The 22522-nt window shown below is 38.6% G+C and overlaps 1 protein-coding gene and 2 non-coding genes across 4 annotated transcripts in view; 1 reads left to right on the plus strand and 2 right to left on the minus strand.

The window, feature by feature from the left end:
* The window catches only part of LOC141434710 (peroxisomal leader peptide-processing protease), a 30190-nt gene extending 13903 nt beyond the window's left edge, over positions 1–16287 (minus strand). Inside the window, exons 1-3 of one of the 2 annotated variants that reach the window (XM_074097148.1) lie at positions 15982–16287; positions 3164–3500; positions 1289–1455 (exon numbers count right to left, since the gene is read on the minus strand). In XM_074097148.1, coding sequence (XP_073953249.1) covers positions 1289–1455; positions 3164–3492 — 496 coding nt within the window. In that variant the 5' untranslated portion in view covers positions 3493–3500; positions 15982–16287. Of the gene's footprint in view, positions 1–1288; positions 1456–3163; positions 3501–15863; positions 15887–15981 lie in introns of those variants that run through there. The other variant, XM_074097149.1, reaches the window with a different exon arrangement.
* Positions 9417–9489, plus strand: TRNAV-CAC (transfer RNA valine (anticodon CAC)). The gene has a single exon. It is a non-coding gene; the product is annotated as a tRNA-Val (tRNA).
* Positions 10015–10104, minus strand: TRNAY-GUA (transfer RNA tyrosine (anticodon GUA)). The gene is given in 2 exon segments: positions 10015–10050; positions 10068–10104. It is a non-coding gene; the product is annotated as a tRNA-Tyr (tRNA).
* Positions 16288–22522: the final 6235 nt, after the last annotated feature.

The raw sequence follows: 22522 nt of genomic DNA on the forward strand, positions 1-22522 counted from the left end.
ATTTTTGCTGGTGACTGTACGTCAACCAATTTGACTCCTGAGCCACCATGAACCTTAACGTAGTAAATAATTTTGTTCGTCCTATAACAATAACAACTTTTATCGAATGACGTACAGATATAGTGATGATGATGATGATGATGATGCTGTGTGTGATCCTGTTATCCCTCACTAGGGACATAAGGCTTGTAGAAGAGTTTGCCATTTGGCTCGATCTTGCACGGGTTCTTCCAGCTCTTCCCAGCCGAGACCAATTGAGCCAGCCTCCTTCTCAACTGATCGCCTCCACGTGGTCCGATGACGTCCTGGCCGTCTTCTACCAGTAGATTGCCAACAGAGACCCTGCTTGGGCAGGTGATTATTCGACACTCGAAGCGTGTGTCGAATCCATCGCCATTTCCTTGTTAGAACTTCTCGGCTTACTGGCTTCTGGTTAGTCACTTACCACAGTCTTGCGTTTGAGATAGCTCGAGACACAGACAGACACAGATATCGTGAATAATGTATTTTCATTGGGGAAAGTGAATCTCCATCGTAATACGACGGCACCCGAATTATCAATCAATTATTGTATTGAATGAGTGACATTTTCGTATCCATTAATGGAATTTTATTATTTAGTGCCAAATGTCAAAACGGCTGTAGGATGGGTACTGAAGCTATTTCAAATCAAATTGTTTAATCCCTTTTTAATCTAGACAAAATTCGATAACAATATAATTGAGAGAGCACCATAAATACGAGTTTTTAACCCCCACTATGAAACCCACTATGTACATATCTGTAAAATGTCATTACGACACGGTTCTGTGGTGGCCTAGGAATCAAATAGGTTGACTGTACAGTCGAGTTCATAAACTTATGAGCAAAAATCTGATCAAAAATATCTGAACACGACTCTATTGTTAACGGCATAGAGGTGTGTTCAGATATTTTTGATAAAATTTTTGCTCACAAGTTTATGAACTCGACTGTACGTTGGTTCAGGGCCGGGTGCTGTACAGTCGCCATCAAATATACTGAGCGGCAAAAAAACTGGCCCTCAAATGTATGCAGTAATAGGTAATTTTCTATGTAAAGGGGGCCAAATTTTGTGCCAAGGCCGCAAGGTGGTCACTAATAGATATATGTACTCTGTGCTAATAGTAATAGAGTGCATGTTCCGATATTTTTGATCACCTTGGCTGCTCCGAAATATCTGATGGCGACTTAACCCAGGGGCAGTATGCCCAGTCTGGTGTCAGATTCCGTAGTCTGTACCCATTAGCCTGGAGTGAACATTTGTTACCTCTGTTATCGTCGCTCTCCAAGTCGATCAGCACAAAGACAGACAGCAGCGCTTTGCCCAGTTGGGTCTGCTTCTCGATGTCACCGTCGCGATGCCCGATGGTCCAGCTGTACAGAATGTCGTCCACGCAGCGGTTCAGGATCGGGCACTGCCAGACGTGGCAGATCCTGCAGACAATTTTTTTTTCAAATGATTGATTCTGGCGGTACTTTACACCTTGTTTCCCTGGATGGGGCCTACAATCGAAAGGGAATACATGAGTTGCGAGGGATGTGTTGCGAAGTACTGTCACGTCTCACCGCACTGTACCCCGGTCGCTTATTTGCAAAGAGCCCGCTACATACAAGTCAACGCACGTTGTAGGTTTTGCAGGTGGTAGGACCTTGTGCAAGGTCCGCCCGGATTGCTACCACCATCTTGCTTGCACTGTTGTGTTTCGGCGTGGAGAGTAAGACAGCCGGTGAAATTACTGGTGCTTGAGGTATTCCATCTTAGGCCTCTAGGTTGACAACGCATTTGCAATGCCCTGGTGTTGCAGATGTTTATGGGCGGTGGTGATCTCTTACCATCAGGAGACCCACTTGCTCGTTTGCCATCCAGTCGAATAAAAATACGTAAAAAGAGCACCGGGTGGGTAGTGGAGGGGATACGTTTACGCATCTGTCAACTAACAGCCAATGGCGTGACGGCCGCGTGCGCGCTTCTACGCCCGCTCCCGCGTCCCCCACTGCTCCGCCGCCAATTTGGTCCGTATTACGCTCACTGCGCAGGTATATCGCCAGGAGCTCTTTTTACGTGCGTTGATTTGTACCCTCGCTACGCATCGTAGCACTGCTCAGCTACCTCACACATCTCTAGTGGAAATAGTCACAACGTTCCACATCTTCACTACATATCCTCGCACCGCTCAGCTACCTTGAGGCCGCGTTTCCACCAGAGATAAAAACACGTCATTTAACTATATCCTCGCTCAGCGCATCTCTAGTGGAAACAGCTCGGCGGAGCGAGGACAGGTAAATGAAGCGTTTCTATTGGTTCATGACAAACACATTCCTCGCAACGCATCCCTGCACAATTGCACATTACGCAGCCTAACAGTTCAAATGAAACAAACATTGCCAAAGAAACTGAATCGTGTATCAGGGTGCAACCTTTTCGTTGCCAACGCCAGGTAGACGGCTCAGGGTGACTTCGTCCACAGTCCCATTTCGTCACCTTCTTAAATCGTCCTCACTCTGATATTGTCTACTGTTCTGATTCACCAACATTCCTACATCGTCACTTTCCTATCTTGTCCGCTTTCTTACGTGGGCCGCAGTACCAACTCGTCAACAGTCTTATTTCGACTACAGTGCTAACACGTCAACATTCCAATTTAGACCACAGTGCCAGCTCGTCAACATTATTGCATCGTTCATTATCCAGACTAATATAAATGCTCTATAAATGATTACTGAAAGGGGGCTTTTTTTGCAAATTACTCTCGGGATATTTTGCTATTTAAACGCTTAAATTGACCATCTCTGTGAGACAGCGTCTGGAAAGCGTGAATGAGTTGGCACTGCTGATCAAGTAGTACTGTGGTCTATAAAAGAAAGTGGAGGAGTTGGCACTGTGGTCGAAATTGGAATAGAGACAAAATGGGATATGGACGATATCAGAAAGTGGACGAGTTGGGAAGGTGATGATTTAGGAATGGTAGGCTGACGACATGGCACTGTGGACGATTTAAGAAGGTGACGAAATGGGACTGTGGACGAAGTCATCCTGAGCCGACATTTCATACATCTGCCCATAAAATCCCCGTGAAACTGATAGTGAAAAGATTCCACCCTGATACACGATTCAGTTTCCTCGACTGTATGCCATACCTACCTTCCGGTCAGCACTCTGATCTGATAACTACTATGCTCCAAATCGTCACGCCTCTCCCGACCAAGCCTCTCAACGTTATTAAGTTCACTACCCTCCGTTTCGCACGTCACGTATATCTCTGGGAGGGTCTCATAGAACTCCTCTTTTAGTATAGGGTTGCCTCGCGCGTGCTTGATGGCATGGGCTTGTTTGAGGGGGGAGAGGAGGGAGCCGTGCGTCAGGACCCAGCGGTTGGAGAACTTCATGCCTGATAATGAGACGGTGATGATGTTCGCGTGCTCGCCGTCATCTGAGTAGTTGTAGGAGACCATGACGCCTTCGACGGACATGGTGCTGGCTGGAAAAAAATAAATGTAGCAAGATTGGAAGAAAATTATGCGGTATGATTGCGTGTAAAAAAACCGAGCAATCGAGAAGTGTGAATCAAATGAGTCATATAGAAGCAAAGTCAGCAACATCCACTGTTATTACCCGACTGCCCGAAGGAGGGTTATGTTTACTGCAGCAACTTAATTCACTTTAGGAGATGCTGCATGAAGTGTAAATAAAAAAAACTTCTGTACGTTTTTCTGTTGAAGTGGATGTTGCTGTCTTGCTTCTATATGACTTAAGCCGGCAGTTGAATTAAACAACCGGCATTTTACTAATTTTCTATGGGGATCGCCAAAAATTACATCATTTGTGTATATGTTATGGACAAAGTGATTAATAAGGGCATTATGTATAATGCCCGGGCATTATGAATAATGACAAGCTATACCGAGGAAAGTGATAATAATTATCTAAACTTCAGTATTTATCACATTGTCCGGGCATTATGAATAATGCTACATGATCGTTCTTGGGCTAGCTGAAGTCTGATTTATTCTATCGGAAAGTTAGGTGCGACGACGAGCGCAGCGAGGAGGAGCGTTAGGTTCAACTGTGACCAAAACAAGCACGAGCCGAGCGAGCGAAATGAACGTGCCGCGGGAGACTCGCGGGAGCGGCCGGCGAGTGCCAGAATAAAACTCTACTATTAAGATAACTTACTTTAAGTACAGATTTTGATAGATGTTTAAAGATCTTTTAAAGATTCATTAAATTTTACGTAAAAATAATTTAAAAAAATTATTACTGTGCCAATATGGGATAGACATTAGGTATAATGCCCGGGCAATGTAATTAATTGAATATTTTTTATCAAACTGCTAACTCATATTGGTCCACAACATATTATATACAGCGTCACAGACAGCGTGTATTTTTGATACTACCTCAATCTTTAAGGGTAGTTAGTGAAGGCCCTAATATTCACATTTTATTATGTTTTTAGTAAAAAAAAATTTTTTTTTTCTTACAAACTTAATTAGCACGCAATGTGATACAATTCAATTCAATTCAATTTTTAGAAAAAAATATAGCTCCATCGATACTATCGATGATTCCGCCAATGTCGAGGTTGAAAAAGACACTATCGGTGTGATACTGCTTTGTTCGCACTTGTTGACGTGACAGCTGTCACAGAACGTTTCTCTCTCGTATCAAATTATTGTACATACGCATTACATTACTGCTCGAAAATATTTCAAAAATTAATCACGCTCTGGTAGTTAATTTTAAATTAACAATTTATTTTGATATCTGTTTACAGCACTTAAATCTTCGCCGCGTCTGGTTACAGTTTGAGGTAGTATCAAAAATACACGCTGTATAAGGAACATCCGTGCTAAATTACATGTCTCTAGCCAGACACGCTTGTTTTCGGGATTTGACAAGAGTACCTATGGTTAGGTATTTAGGTACCTATCTACATCTTGATCCCGTGGGAATGTCGAAGTACATTTAAAACCGACCAAGAGCGTGTCGGACAAGCCCAAAATAGGGTTCCGTAGCCATGACGAAAAAAATAAGTAATATTTTTATAAGGATTTCGGATTTTATACGGAATCTTCCAAGTTTAGGTTTATTTTATACTATAGGCTGCTATTTTCTCTTAAACTACTAATAATTCTCAAGCAAACTTAGCCGTTATAGTTTTCCTTGAAAGTTTAATATACTACCATTCTGAATTTTTTAAAATTTTTCACCCACTTGTGTAGATTTTAAAGGGGGGGGACGCTCGATTTTAATGAAAATTTGCACTTTAAAGTTGAATATTTTGCAAACAAATCGCTGAATAGAAAAATCGTTTTTAGCAACCCCCTTATGATAATAATGAAAGACCTATCCAACGATAACACTACAGCTTAGATGAGAAAAAAAAATCACCCCCACTTTACGTCTATGGGAGGTACAGTAATTTTTTTTTTAATTTTGATTGTACTATTTGATCGGCATAGTTTACATACATATTATATTCGTGCAAAATTACAGCTTTCTAGCATTGATAGTTCCTGAGCAAAGCCGCGGACGGACGGACAGACAGACAGACAGACAGACATGGCGAAACTATAAGGGTTCCGTTTTAGCCATTTTGGCTCCGGAACCCTAAAAATTAAAAGAACCGACTACCTTAAAAAAAATAATAAAAAAATAAAGCAAGTCTACTACCTAGTCTGGGATGAGTAGCAGAGATTGAATCTTCGTAGCTTAGATATCGATCTTGGGTTGGAAGTCATGATTCTGTAGCTATTTATGTGAGTATGTCAATCAATCAATCATGACTCACGCCTCAGATTTTCACATGCCTAACTTGGCTGAACAAGTCACGGTAAGCAATAGTATACTACGTCTAATACAAGGTGGGCCCTGTAACAGGAGAAAAAAATTAAACCACAGCTTCCACCTCATCTTGAGCTAATTTAGTTCTACATCTTTTGACAATAACTTGTATTATGATTTTTATTATAGTTTAAAGTTTAATTGGACAAGCAATGTATAACGAAATCCGTCATTTTGTTACGTGACAGATGACAGGCGATGTCATTTAGGCTATTGAATGCCGTACATTGAAAATACCATTTAATCGGTTTGGAATCAACATAATGATAAAATTACTAAATTTTTGAAAGATGCAGAACTAAAGTAGTTCCATTTGAGTAGCAGAACCTGGGTTTTAATTTATTGCTCCTGTTACAGGGCCCACCCGGTATAACACCTTATCTAACCATATTATTATGTTCATTGTGAATAAATATCTAAATAAATATTTCATTTCATTTCATGAAATCAGCCCACATCCTTTCACTGCTGAGTAAAGGCTTTTTAATATTCACGCCACTAGACGTTGTATGTTCAAAACTTTGTACGCGGGGCTTTACGAGGCTATTGTGTTATTTCTGCAGGGCTACTACGAAACTCGAAGTTCGTGTCGTGCGGTCCCTCCGACACTTATACTATTTAATACGAGGGCGAGAGGGACGGTACGATACGAACTTCGAGTTTCGTAGTAGCCCTACTAAGCTTCACCTACCTAAAGGTACATTTCCATCAATCCGTTTTAGTGTGAAAGAGTAACTCAATAGACAAACTAACGAACTCTTGTATTTATAATGAGTACCAACAGTCGAGTTCATAAACTTGTGAGCAAAATTTTGATTAAAAATATCTGAACACAACTCTATTGTTAACGGCGCGAGCGTGTTCAGATATTTTTCATCAAATTTTTGCTCACAGTTTATGAACTCGACTGTACCTACCTCTTACGATCAGTGGCGTTGGCGTAGCTTAACAAGGACCCCGGTGCATAGAGAAAGAATCGGGCCCTCACCCCCTCTTTCTACGTACTCCCTTCAAAAACATAAACAAAATGGCTCGAGCCTGCTCACAAGATTTTTTTTCTTTTATGCTACTCTTTTTACAAAGCTTAGATTACAGGGCCCCCAGCTCCGGGGCCCTAGTGCACTGCACCAGCTGGCCATACGATAGCTACGAAACTGATTACGATTATGATTGTCGATACGCAATGGGTTCCATCCATTGGGTAATTTGGGTAGCCTTGGCAGCAGTGGCGTAGCGTAGGTATCAGGAGGAATCAGCCGCCCGGGGCGGAAGAAAATTTTCCCGCCCTCTTATTTAGGGTACTCATTCTAATCGGTCCGAATCGTAGGTGCGACATTTTTTTGTTATGGAATTATCATCATCAGCCCAGCCTGTACACGTCCCACTGCTGGGCACAGTCCTCTCAGAATGAGAACACTTGGGCCGTAGTTCCCACGCGGGCCCAGTGCGGATTGGGAACTTGACACATACCATATTTTTTTATGGTATTTTGCCGCCCCCTAAATGTGCCGCCCGGGGCGGACCGCCCCCCCGCCCCAACTACGCTACGCCACTGCTTGGCAGGCCACTAGGTGGACTAACGACATTGCGAGAGTTGCGAGCAACTGGTAGATGCAAGTGGCCAGTTTCGTTCATTGTGGCGTTTTAAGGGGAGGCCTTTGTTCAATAGTGGATGTCTTCCAGCTGATGATGATGGTGATTGGGTTCCGTACAGGCAGGGCCAGCAACAATGTCACAAAGAATGCCAAGTCGTAATAAGTAATTGTCACTGATCTGATAAATCTGTTTTATCAATTAATAAGGCTATTAAAAACTATAAATAACTCAACTAGAGGAAACTAGAATAACCGCCATTCCAGTATGAATTGAAAATTGCCTTTAAATTAACTCTACCAAATTATCTCTGCTGGCGGACAAATATTGAACTAGCGATGTTACGTGTTGGTGAAGCTGTTATGCGAAGACAGTGGCGCCCTCAATAGTAGTTTGGCAGTAGTGTAAAATCGTAGGTCATGTTTTTTCCGGAAATGTTACATATAGTTGAGAACACACTTTGGAAAATTATAATTAAGTACCTCTACGAGTAGGTACAGTCAGCACCAGAAGTAGACATCCTTACGGTTAACGCTGTTTAAAAAGTGCCTGAAAATGTATCTAAAGAAGATCGACATAAGAAACGCATGATATTTTATTATATACCTAGGTACCTTATTATTAATTATACAAAAGGCAGAATAAAAAAAAAGTTTTAAACATCATTCCAGTGTGTTTTCTGTACTGCTTACTATGTGTTGATGTTCAACAAAGAGTTATATATTCTATTATTAATTAAAAATATTTTTATGCGAACCTTCGTCCCCTACCTTACTAACTGGTTCATAATTCAAGCAAATTGTCGCATCAAAATGTACCAGATTGAGAATAAAACAAGATGGAAAGCAATTTGGCTACACATTTTCTTTGACCGACATGGCATAATCAGTTTGTTGACGCAGGACGTCTCCTTGAGAACTTACCCAGTAACACAAAACGAACTAAACAAAAACCAAACTACGATCCATTGCTGGCTTTGCAGTCTTAACTCGAAAGCGTGTACTTTGTTACGCGTCAATGTATAACGCTTTAAGGATGCGGTAGTGTCAAGTTGATTTTTGTGGTACGGAGTAGAAAAATGAGAGACAGGGCGCGAGCTCGATTACGAATTTGCGGAACATAAAACACTCCCATGATACGAATGTAATGAACATATTCAGCGGGTGGTCACCGCGCCATACAATTTGTGTGAGTATAAAAGAAAACTGCGTCTAAACCAACCTACCGCTCTTCTAGCGCCATCGTAGAAGGCGCCCGCGGCAATAGTTAATTTTGTTTTCGATTTTTTTCTGTTTCTTTTCCTGTTAGTGTTTTTTGGCTTGTTGACTGCACTGACGCAAACAAAGGTAAGTCGTTATTTTAAAAAATATTCAAATGTTACTAAGTTTCCAAGTAACTTTATGTTAGGTTCTGAATTAGGAACTAGGTAATTCATTTTTGATCTTCACAAAAATGTTTAAATAGATTGTACAACAAAAGCATAAAACGAGCCATTTTACCCAAGCCGCTCATATAGGATAGACACGTCGAGGGAAAAATGGGTTTGCTCGAGTTTTACACTCTGCTTTGCACTTAGATTGCGAGGAAATTAAATAGCAACAGCGGAAACAATTGTTCACTTACTAGGTACCTTTTATTTTTTATGCATTGCTGTATAATTATACATTTTTATTTTATTGATTAATTTAGTTGATTTTTGGTTTTACATAAAATAAAAATGATTAAAAAATATATAGAAACTTTTTTGTTGGTAGCTGTTGAAGTTGAAAGCTGATTACCTTGGTCTTAGACGAACATTTTACTTTATGCACTAGAGCATAAAAATGAATTTTATGTCGCCTAGATCCAGCATAAATTACCAACTTTACGAGCATGAGAAGTGAAAAATGTTATTTGATAACAGAGGGCTAGTGATAGACGTAATAATCTGATACGAAATTTCGACACCTTCTATCAAGTTTCCGTAGTGTAGCGGTTATCACGTGTGCTTCACACGCACAAGGCCCCCGGTTCGATCCCGGGCGGAAACAGATCAACTTTTTGCTTTAATTTTTCAGTAATTTCATTAATTTCGAAGTTATTTATAGACAAAAAAAGTTTTTATTAAAACTTGAAAGTATTCATACATGAATACTTGTGTTAAGACGGAATGATGCTACACACAATGAAGGAAAATACCTACACAATCAAACCTACTAAATAAAAAATTGTATCGCGACCCACCGCAGAAAGCTCTCATATACACATTTACATGGCATACATGGTCCTTGACGATGATTAATAATTTGATTTTCATTATGACTCGCACCTTTAAAATTAAACTGAAATAATTCGAAATTTTCTTATTTTAAAATTCAACCATATTGTGTTTTATTTAAAGTTTATTTTGGATCTGTGAATATTTCGAATTGTTTCAGTTTAATTTTAAAGGTGCGCTGTAGCCCCCTGGATTCGATGGTTCAGTACATGAAATATAATATAAGAAAGAGCTAACTTAAACTTAAAAATTAATCATAAAAAAAGAAAAGAAAAAACTAAAAGGTAATTTTAACCACTCCTTCGAGCCGGATTTGAACCAGCGACCTATGGATGCCTCTAGAAAAACCCGCTACAGTCCACCGCTCTACCAACTGAGCTATCGAAGGCTTGAATGGTGGGCCGAAATTACTGTTTAGTATCTACAGGTGAATACAGAAGTAGGATGACAATAAATTGGGGCTGTCAGCAAATATCCGAAAATTCGCAACATTGACTGTCAGGAAAAAAATACATAAATGACGACATGACAATAATAAAAATACGTAGTACTTACGTTAAAATGATTATAATACTTTTGGCTATTCATTTCTTATCGCTAAAATTGTTATTGTGGGTTAGGTCGTTTGCCCCAAATAGTGACACGGTTCGGCACAAATAGTTAAGTGAAGCAACTTATTGTGATCGACAAAATAATAATGACATTGACGTTAGAGCTCAACACTGTTATTATCCCGGTTATATTTAGATTTAAGTAAAGTAAATATAATTTGCGATCTGTTTTCGTTCAACTGGTTCAACCTACAAATAGTAGGTAACTATTTACTTAATTTAACTTCTTATACTCGTAGTATAGCAGCTTCAGAAAATTGCGTTTTGCCCTTCACACTTGAAGTCAATTAAACACTAAGTTCCATTACTACCTATCGATTTAAAATTCGATGGTTAGTTCTAATTATTTTTCTGCAGTTACATTTTGACAAAATTCGTGCATTCGGTGCATTTTCCGGGATAATAAACTATCTCTATGCCAAAAAACACGGCTATCCGTCGCTCCGTTACGGCGTGAAAGACGGACAAACACACAAACACACTTTCGCATTTATAATATTATTATATATTATATAAGTATGGATTGCGGGTGCAACACCAGTTATAAAGCGGTTCATGTCTTATTTGTGTTCAATTTTCCACGGATCTTTGTGCTAAATAAAGTTGGAGGTAAATGTTATGAAACTAACTAGCTGGAACTGGCCAATGTGAGCACATAGGGACATAGTTAATAAAATAAAGAAAGTCATTACCATTAGGCTTGTGATTTATAAAAAAAATACAAATAATACTGTTGGAAGGTAGGAACTAAGCAAAAAACCTTTAACTTTTTTTTGTACTTCAACGGGTAGGTAAAGAAATATTTAAATGAACCGACATAATAACGTATACTTACAGAGATGTGCTTTTGAGACCTCGGCGATGCTTTTAGCGCTTGCAACGAAATTTATTAAACTCCAATTCAATAGAATCTGACAATCCTGTAGACACTTCCAGCCTACTAAAACACCGGGCTGCCTAAGGCTTTGTGATGTGACTATTATTCTTTTTTGATTAATTTTAGATGATAATTGCAACAACAGGGACATATATAATCAAGTGTGCCCACGATAGGGTGTCTTAAATATGTAGAAAATTGACAGATTCTATTGAATTGTACTTTAAGTACTTATATATTATTATAATAGAAGTAGTCATGCAAATTATATAATTATGTCAGCATTTGCCAGCAGTTACAAAATTTACAATATGTTTGGAAACCATGAAACTACATTGACTAAACTTTCTGTAATGAACGTGCATAGGAAGGAACAATGTGTCGTCAATTAAGAATACATTATTACGTGTTAAGTAGGTAGGTTATTCATGTTTCACCTTTGCTCACTCGATTTCCTTACTTTCTTGTTAACTGGTGCTAATTTTAACTTGAGCTGAGCGAATCTAAAGAGGTAAAAGTTGGACTTTGTCACTTCAAAGTTCAATATCACAAAAACAGCAGAACCGATTTGGATGAAACAAGTGTAAGAACCATCGCTAGAAATCCTACTGCCAAATAAAAAAACGCATTCAAATCGGCCCACCCGTTTAAGAGCTACGGTGCCACAGACAGACACACACAGCTGTCAAACTTATAGCACCCCTCTTTTTGCGTCGGGCGCGGCGGGGGTTAAAAAAAATTATGGCATATTATAAAATTAATGATAATTCCGATCCGCATCGGCTGGTGGGCAACCCATTGCTTTAAATAGTGTGTTAAATTATGTGAAATATCTATTTTAAATGTCACTGTTAACTTGGGATTTTTCATTTGTTTTAAAACAGATCTAAAGAAGTTGCAGGTTATTTGAATATTCATTTTCTCCATGACTGAAGACCTTAGAGCAACGCGGGCTTCCTACGGAAGGGAGTAGCCATTGGCCGCGTTCCCCTCTGTCAAAGTACATGCCCAACTGGGCATACCAATTTTATAAAACAAGGCGCACTCGGATTTCAAACTAGCTAGACCGAATCGAGCGAGTCGCGCGAGTGAACGCTGCAATGCTAAAAATGTCGAATTGTTCAGTTTTCTGCTGTAAAAAGAGATCTGGGACATCAAGCTTGCAAAAAGATGGTGTTACATTTCACATGTAAGTAAATTGTTATCGTATTATTGCTATTTAATTACTAAACAACAAAGTCGTACATTTTATCACAATAATTATTGTCGGATTCGTTTACCAACATAGAGTCCGCTCTCCCGTACAAATTTCGGTCAAGCGATAAATCCGACTTTTCGCCGATGAACAAGAACAACTTGTCAATGTGTGAGTTTTGAGTCATCTGTAAACGAATTATTAGTGTATTTGGTGGATTCTTTGTGTTTACATCGTCATTACAGTCAGGTGGCAGTTTTGTTTTTGCATGTAAGTGTGCGGAACTGCACTTGTGTGCACATTTCCCCCGCAAGGTAATCTACCGCTAAGGTTGCTCCCTTCCGATACGATAGGAAGCCCGCGTTGCTCTAAGCTGAAAAGCTTAGTCACGACTTCCGGTCTTAAATCTTATCTGAGTTACGGGTCATGGGTGTTAATGGATAATAATGTATAAGCTTTAACGACAAGTACCTACTTGGTTTAGTAATAGGTCAATTAATCTGTAAATTATTGAATTAGTAAACATTACCCCTTATATCAAATAAATACGGGTTTAATTAATTCCGTTGTTGACGTAAACTTGTATTTCAACAGTATGCATAAAAGTACGAGGAAAGTGAATAGTAAAATTCTTAGTTTCAGGTTTCTGATTGGTTGAATTTAGTGGTGTGACTGCCCCGCCTCGTAACGATTGGTGCAATGCTGTCTACCTGTTTTATAAACTGTTTCTATCCTCTGAGATTTCATTACCTTTCTATTTGGAAGTATTTTTGTCTGTTTGTTTACTGTTTAGTAAGGTTAATTGGAACTGGGTGTCACTACAAATATTTACTTAATCGAATCTTTTTCATAGAACGTCAATTTGTTACAAACTATGTAGTAACTTAGTTGAATTATCTGTACCCTTAGTAAGTTTTTCGGTTACAAAATACGTCTCGATCGCGTTCGCGTTAAAATCTCAATTTGTATGGAAGGAAACACGAACATCGCAAACGTTCTAGTTCGTGTTTCCATACAAATTGAGATTTTATAACCGAATTTTGGTTTACTATTAGTACCCGGTTCATTGCACACATAACAGTACCTGGCGTTATTTATAGTATCAGTACCCTTAGTGTAAGTTTTCGTTTACAAAATAAAAAAACAAAATACGATTGCGGTAATATAATCGTGATGTGAATATCGATAAAAATAAAAGAATGCCCTGAAGGATGCTAACTCTGAGAAAGGAACCAATGTTCCCAATATGTCTTTAGGTATTGAAATAAATGAAGTTACTAAAATGACCTTAGGAGCTCGTTGGGTGACATCCTTGCTTATCCGATCGGGAGCAGTCGGGCAGTGGCCTATAACGGCATGCTCCAAAACACCAATTTATACACACACACACATTGACAAATAGCTGAGAGAGCTAATGTTTATGTTAGACATCAAGCATTATAGGGAGACATTAATATGTTCTCCTTATCCGGTACTAGTGATGTAACGAATGTCATTTTTGAACATTCGCGAATGCGAATGCGAATGCGAATATTCAGTTTTTCGTTTTGGCGCCAAATTGTCTATGGCAGTCTCGTTCAAACGAAGTGCGTTCCGTTTGTACTTTGATCCGAGAATTACCCAGTTTATACGAACGCATCGCAAAGACAATAAATATATAATACCAAATGATTCAGTGAAGACTGATAATGTGATTACGAGATTAAGTTATTTTTTTGTATAAAAAACATAAGAAATGAATGTATTTTGATTTTATTAACCTATCTACTATCTAATAATTGTATTTTTTTCTGAGGTTCATATTCGCAAAACATTCGCAGAAATTTTGCGAATGCGAATGCGAATATGCAAAAATATGCGAATATTCGCGAATGCGAATGCGAATATTCGTTACATCACTATCCGGTACGGTACGTATAATAAATTGCAAGAGTGATAAAATCGTAAAGCGAACTCCTGGTGGTCAAGTTTTCGTTTGTTTTACCCTAATCTTGTTACAAAATCTGGATTGGTTCCTGTGTGAAACATGAACGGAAGCGGCCGGCTTCAGAACTGCAAATTAACTGTCCAATTGAACAAACGAGCGTGAGTAACCCTGGATCCGGTCCCGTGACAGACTCCTTCCCTTTACTTATTAGTGCTTCTTATGGACTCCTATTATGTTTTATAATTCTAATAAGAATCTGATTAATAAATTAATCAGCTTCCTTTCTAATGGGTACTAGCGTAGGCACGTTTGTGTGTCTCAAGAGCAACGATGACCAATCCGAATGCTGGTTATACCTTGACAAGTTCGTATGTGACACTTCCTGTTGCAGTCAGAATTTGCCGTAGAAACTTGATAAAGACCGCAGAGGGTCCATGCGACAGGGTTCCACCGAGTTTCACATACAAACTTGCCAAGGTATAGACACGCATGTGATGGAACAGTCATTCAAATTAAAATGACATAGGTAACTACGTACCCAGGTTCTGCGCTGGAGTTACCTTCGCCCTCAAATTCAGTGCAACTCACAAGTTTATCGCTCTCAGTCGGCAATTTGAGACAGAACCTCTGGCGTTACGATAAGCCCACGACAATACAATAATGGACGCTCTTTTTGCCTAATGGATCGCATCCTGCACAGCCCAAGCGCAGTCCAGTCAGTAGTTGGCTCCTCTCACTCATCTACGTTCTTACGTTCAGTTCTAGAGGTTTTGTTCGTGTTTTCCTAAGTTAGATCACGTTCCGCTATATTGATGACATCCTAGCGTGGGTAGAGTTTAGTGGTCTCCGTTAAATGCACGACAGACCGACGTATGTCGGCAACGAACGATGTGCGCGAGATTTCGAAAACGATCCACAGTTTAAGTAATCCTGATTTCTAAAGTCCAGTGTCATGGATGCAGTGTTGAGGATGCACCAGTGTCTTCTATAGGAGGTTTAGTGCTGTGTGCAGAGTGACGGACATGCCTGAGTTCCGACGGCTGACATCAAGTGTGAAGAAAAAGAAGTCACTTTCCCCGGGTCGGGTACTGAGTCAGTCGCACAGTTCCATTTGCTTGATGCGATAACGTTTTAGGTGAGTGTTTTGGTATCCATTAGTGGAAAGTGGTCAGTTTAATGGACAATTACCTGTCGGCTGTGAACAGGTGTGTCGGTTATCTTTTGCGGCTTATTGTTTGTTCATGCCGCCACAACGATAAGAATTTTAACTTTCTGCATGCCCATGCAAGTCGTTCTGTTACTATCAGAAGGTACGGACTTTAGTGACCGACAAATTGAGCAGATAACGAGCGGAGGAAAATTCCGCAACCTTATGTTGCAGAAATTATAAGTATCTAACTAATAGTACCAACCAAAATATAAAAAGACAATAGTTAAGGTCAATCAACTTATCATAATATATTCTGAGAATAATAAACAAACTTACTTTATTACATACTTATTAGTAAAAAAACTTAAAAAAATCGTTAAAACTTACGTAGACACTATCCTATACGAAGTGCTTAAAATTGAAACTAAATAAAATACCTAGATATTATAACACTTATCTTATAAACAAGTCTTGATAAAAGTTAATAAGATAACAGCGTACATACCTTTGATCCTACGCGTGTAAATTCGAGGTTAATTGTGTTTACAAACTAATAAATTCATAAAAATAAAGTCAAACTCAGAATTATAACCTCACTCGTTCGTAAAGTTCACTCGTTCTAATACTGGCACAGCACAAACATACTACTGCAATGGCAGTTTGTTCAATAAAGCAACAGTTTCGAGAGAAATACTTTTATTTATCCACTTATCAGCTGGTTGTTGTATTTTGTCTAAACTTATAGCATTATACAGCTGTAAATATCACCAATTACTACCAATAACAATAATAGATAGCTCTGCTGTCTTCGGAGTTATTCATTTGATTCACTGAACCAGTTTTGCTTTGCCGCATGCGAATTGGTTCGGAATAATTGCGCTAGATGGCGCTGAAATATAAACGTAGTCACAAAACAAAAACAGCGTGTTACGTATATTTTTTGCGTTCTCACTTATAAGCAAATAATTAAAACATAGATCATACTCCTCAAACTGAACAACATTAGTTTTAATTTTTATTACACTTAAGTTTATTGGAAGAAGCAATGTAAATTTGTATGAAAAAGGGAAATTCAAAGACCCTATTATTTTTAAAAGTCGCTGAACTAATGTTGTTCAGTTTGAAGAGGTCGATCTATGTTTTAATTATTTGCTCGTATTACAGGCCACACCCGGTATAAAATTTGTAACTAAAGCCTTTAATTCAATTTTTAAATATTACTGGGGAAATACTTGTACTTAATCGAAAATTTAACTAAAACATTTTCTTGAAAGTTTCACAAACGTCCTATAAACATAGGACTTCTAGGAGCTTCTACGGCGAAGCCCTTTTAACTTCAATTTTTCTTTATATTTTAGCAAAGTTCATTATAATTAAACTAAGTCGTCAATGTTACATACGTATGAAGCCATTTATTAATTAAAACAAGTTCCTCGCAATCACGAAACAATTTATTTTGACCTTTTCCTATATAATGTTACTGATGAAATCGTACAAGTCGTATGCTTTCGTTTTTGTAACTCGCAAATTGTTCTGAGTAGAGCCGGATAGGTTTTAATTATTTTTTAACAAAGTAGTTTGACTGAGGGCTATCATTTTTGTCTTTCTAGATGGCGCCACTGTCGCGTGAAGTTTTTAAGTGTGGCTTTCAAAGTCTGTTATTACGGGCATTTGTTTTCATATCATTTCATCATATTAAATACACCTTAAAACCGTAAACCACAATCTTGCGTAGTCCCGTTTTGTTCGGAAAAAAAAGGGGGCAAAAGTTTTCGAAAGGCAAAACTGTCTCAAAACACAGACATTCACTGCCCCTTATCGCATAATTGCCATAATTAATTTCAGGTAATGCAAAATATTCACAAAATTATGATAATTATAAATAAACCCGGGTAGCTCTGCACCGCTCACCCAAAAACTATGAGATTTGACATTTCGGAGACCTCTGGAACAATTTTGTTTAATATTTTTTTGTTTTTTTTGCTTGCATAGGAACTACCTAAAGGACGTAGGTATACGTACTGGTACAAACAATAAAATATAATAGAATAGAAAGTCTTTATTTAAAGTAGGTATAAATGCGATCACACAACAACTTAAATATAAACAAAAGTGCAGTTGAAAATACAAACTGAAATATAGATGCACAGAAAAAGAAAAATAAGATCATCACTGGGTAATCGAACCCAGGTCCTCGGTAATCCGTACCGCGTGCTATACCGCTACACCACTGATGGTCAACGGTACCGACACGAATTTCCCTATGCATCTCATATCTCAGCTTGTGTTTCTTACTTAGTCACTTAAGCAGCGACGCTAGCGACATCTATGCCGTAAGCCCTCAAACTTTTTCGCTGCAACTGAGATATGAGATGCATAGGGAAATTCGTGTCGGTACCGTTGACCATCAGTGGTGTAGCGGTTATAGCACGCGGTACGGATTACCGAGGACCTCTGAGGAGGTCTTATTTTTCTGTTTTTTCTGTGCATCTATATATTTCAGTTTGTATTTTCAATTTCGGTTTTACGGGATGACCGTAAAAGTAAAAATTTGGAATTGAAATAAAAAATACAAAAAGATTCCAAAAAACCAATCTTAAAGTGCAGTTGTTTAAAAAAAGGCCTCTGTGCTGTGAGAGCCTGCGTGTCATGGTACGTGGTCATAACATGTAAAATTAAACAAATTTAAATTGAAATAATCATAATCTTCGTAGAAACGCCGAACTATATTATACCTAAATTAACTTTCGTTCGTTCATTTGTTTACAAGCTTTTAATTAACTATACCTACTTGGTTTGGATAGGTATTTAACTAAATGTAAACAAACTTTAGCTGCCAGATTTTGTAGATTCAAGGTTTTTATACATTTTACTAATCTATCATTGTAATACAAACTAGACTAGTGTATTTCAATAAAGAAATGTAAATGTTTAGATAGTTGAATGGGGGAATTTCAATATTGAAGACACCAATAAGGGCTATCGCGAATGAATTCGCCACTAGAGGCGCTAGTGTAGCGTGAGGTCTCCGAATGTCAAATCTCATAGTTTTTGAGTGAGCTACGCGGGTTTATTTATAATTAGAATAATTGTGTGAATATTTTGTAATATCTGAAATTAATTATGGCAAATATGCGTTCCGGGGCTATGAATGTCTGTGTTTTGAGACCTTTTTGTCTTTCGGAAACCTTTGTCCTCCCTTTTTTCCGAACAAAACGGGGACTATGCAACACTGTGGCATGCTCGACATTTTTATGGTACGGTTTTAAGGTGTATTAAATATGATTTTAATCTAAACTTTGTTTTCACGCCCGTAATAACAGACTTTGAAAGCCATACTTAAAAACCTCACGCAACAGTGCGCCATCTAGTGAGACAAAAAACGATAGCCCTCATTGACGTTGTTTTGTTTACATTTTATGTAGTTAAATACCTTTCCAAACCAAGTATAGTAAGAGTTATATGTATGTATGTTCGGGTCAAATCCTGCAGGTTGAATTTGACCCAGTTTCAGTAGTCGGATTGACTTGCAATATGGCATACTTATGTAAATCTGGTGATAGTTTACAGTGACCGTAGGTACTCGATAGCGACGGCGTAAATTATTTGTAGCGGCGCTTTACAATTCTCCATACAAATAATTTACGCCGTCGCTATCGAGTACGGTCACTGTAAACTCATGGTAGTGGTACTGGTGGTCACATCCTAGTAGTCCAGCCAGGCTCGTCTCCGCTGGAGGGAACTAAGTACTCAACGGTTAGTAGCGTTGACTTGAAATTTGGTATGGAAATGTAGTTTAGATGACAATGCAAGTACAGTCAGCAAAAAAGCGGTAAAATGAAATTTTTAACAAAAACTTAATTGTACCGCTATGTTATGACATGCAACTACCCTCATAAACATATTTTATTATAATTTTAAGTTCCTTATTGACTCGATAGGATATCATAAACGGCTGTTAAACGTGCACCCACATGCAGCGATTTGAGAATGTGTGTGTGTGTGTGTGTGTGTGTGTGTGTGTGTGTGTGTGTGTGTGTGTGTGTTTGTTTGAGGTCTAGATATTCGTTTTTTTACTAAATATTCGATACAATGATCGCGTATCAGCAAAAATATATTTTTTTAACAAACCGTTAATTTTTCCCTTCCCTCATGACCTCACTCTATAAAGTAACTAAGTACTTAAATACATTTGCTTCGTAGAACAAGCTGTTACGTACCTTAATTTTTAGAAACACCAGTGATTCAACTAATAACATAATCAAGATAATCTTATTCATATAGATTTTAAGATTTTACATGATCTCAAGATTAATGCTACCTATGTACTAGCGGTAGATTTTTCTCGGAAGTGGATTTTTCCGTTTTCCTCCATAGTACAACGTAGATATTGTTGCACAACATAAGGCTATGTGTAGGGTGACCATTATCAAAAAAGCGACGTTCTCGGAACATCAAACTACCTGGTTGTAGGCCGCAAATTCATTTGCATCCTGCTGCAACATTTTTTTTATTCGGCTGGATGGCAAACGAGAGTGGGTCTCCTGATGGCAAGAGATCACCACTGCCCATAGACACCTACAACACCAGGGGGATTGCAGATGCGTTGCCAACCTAGAGGCCTAAGATGGGATACCTCAAGTGCCAGTAATTTCACCGGCTCATCTGTCTTACTCTCCACGCCGAAACACAACAGTGCAAGCACTGCTGCTTGCTTGGATTAGCGAGCAAGATGGTGGTAGCAATCCGGGCGGACCTTGCACAAGGTCCACTGCCACTTGCAATGGAACTTGCTTTTTCCTAAAGTCTTTATATAAGTACGTAGTTATTTTTTAAAGAATAATTAATTTTGTATCCTTGACATTTTAAACTTTATTCTTTTTAAATGTTTACCTAGAACCAATCTTATTTTAATAGTTGTTTTTATTTCAATAATGTCTTGAAATTCTTGGTATTTATATTATTATCTTATCTTACCTTTCACGACTTCAATATATATTCTTGTAACTTAACATTTATTAAATATTATGATGTATTATTATATGAATTAATAAATAGGTAATCTAAATAACACAGTGTCTTAAAATTAATTCCAGATTTTATCAATTTTTTACTTACCTGATTATTGAGTTAGTTTGGCTAAATACCCTTATAAATATTCTTTTTTTTGCTTGAAAATCCAATTATCAATGTATCCATTAACAGCGACGTTAGTAGTCACCAATTTAAGTTTTTTTATCTGATTTTTGATTCAAAATGTAGATATACTTAACAAGAGCGACGTGAGTAGTCACCAATTTAAAAGTTTATCGAAAATCTACATTTTGAATCAAAAAATCCAATAAAAAAACTTTTAAATTGATGTTCAGATAAAGTAACCCAAGCGTGTGTTGAAGTAGTTGGAATTAATTATTAATACACCGTGTATTTAATCAGGAGTAAAATATGTACAATAGAAAAATGAACAAAGATAGTGGCGCCCTCATTTCATTTTACTCTTTAACGCCATGTATAGTATTTCCACTAAAAGTTTTTTTAATTGGTTCCATATATCATCCCCTACATAAGTCTTTTTATTATATGGTTGTTATGTAAGGAAGTAAACACAAAAAACCGAGATTTGTCCGTACAAATCCGAATAAATAGTAACCCTATTTAGTATGAGTATATGGTCTGATGCCATAAATTAGCGCCTTAGAAGACAGTCATTGTTTTTAATAATAGTGTGCGTTGCTTTGCCCTCTGGGAAACGTATTAAAAAAACTCAGATATTTTGCATGAGCTTTTGAATTTGTTAGACGTTGCTAGATATATTTATATATATTAATATTTGGTTGGAAAATGGTGATTGATTTAATTTATGTCTGAACGTGAGGGGGGGGGGTTGCCGAGCGGCAAGCGGGTTGGCGAGCGCAGTATAGGATGTAAGAGTCGCCAAGAAGACGCTGCTGCCCATCTTCTGGTATTAACCCTCAGCCGGTTTCTACGGCGCCCACGGGAAGGAGGGGGGAGGCAACACTCTTACGCCGGTGCCTCACGGCATAAGAATTAATAGGCTCAGAGTTGCTCAGCGAGCTATGGAGAGAGTTATGCTTGGGATTTCTCTACGGGATCGAATCAGAAATGAGGAGATACGTAGAAGAACAAGGGTCACCGACATAGCCAAGCGAATTAGCTCGTTGAAGTGGCAATGGGCGGGCCATATAGCACGGAGAGCGGATGGCCGTTGGGCCGAAAAGTTCTCGAGTGGAGACCGCGGATCGGCAAGCGCAACGTAGGACGTCCACCAACAAGATGGACGGATGACCTGGTTAAAGCTGCGGGTTCACGGTGGACGCAAGCCGCTGCCAACCGAAGCAACTGGAGGTCTGTGGGGGAGGCATATGTCCAACAGTGGACGTCCTACGGCTGAGATGATGATGATGTCTGAACGTGTGACAAATGTCACAGCCTTTGGTCACAGCGGTCAGAGTTTAAAACAAAAGTGATTTGAGAATTAGTTAGATTGATTTTGGCGCGCTAAAAAAGCATTCCTTTGATTGAACAAATATAGAAAGAAATCAGTGTGAAAAAACTAAAATAAACAGATTTGAAAGAAAGAAAGAAAAAGTTTAATCGACAAACTTGTAGGTAGCATACATCAGGTACTTATAATTAATGTTTAATTAAGGTCTACTTAAAGCTAGCCGAAAGGGCTGGCAGCTCAGCAATGCTGAGGTACGGAACCACAATGAAGATCTTCTTTATAGTTGGAATCATTTAAATTGCACTAAGAAACTAACTTTACGAATGCATTTCATACCATTTCGGATTGAGATCGTAGGTCCATGTGATGGGGCCCCAGAAACAATTAATTTGGAGTTCTAAGGTTTACCATCAACCATCATAGTCAGCGCCACAGAGTACCGTTAGTCGACGTCAGAGGCGTGACGTGCCACACAACCGGCGCCCGCGCAGCAGGGCTACTACGAAACTCAAAACTCGACGTTCATATCGTACCGTCCCTCTCGCTCTCGTATTAAATAGTATAAGTGTCAGAGGGACCG

The sequence above is a fragment of the Choristoneura fumiferana genome, chromosome 14 (assembly GCF_025370935.1).
Source record: "Choristoneura fumiferana chromosome 14, NRCan_CFum_1, whole genome shotgun sequence".
In the NCBI taxonomy this organism is placed as follows: Eukaryota; Metazoa; Arthropoda; class Insecta; order Lepidoptera; family Tortricidae; genus Choristoneura; species Choristoneura fumiferana.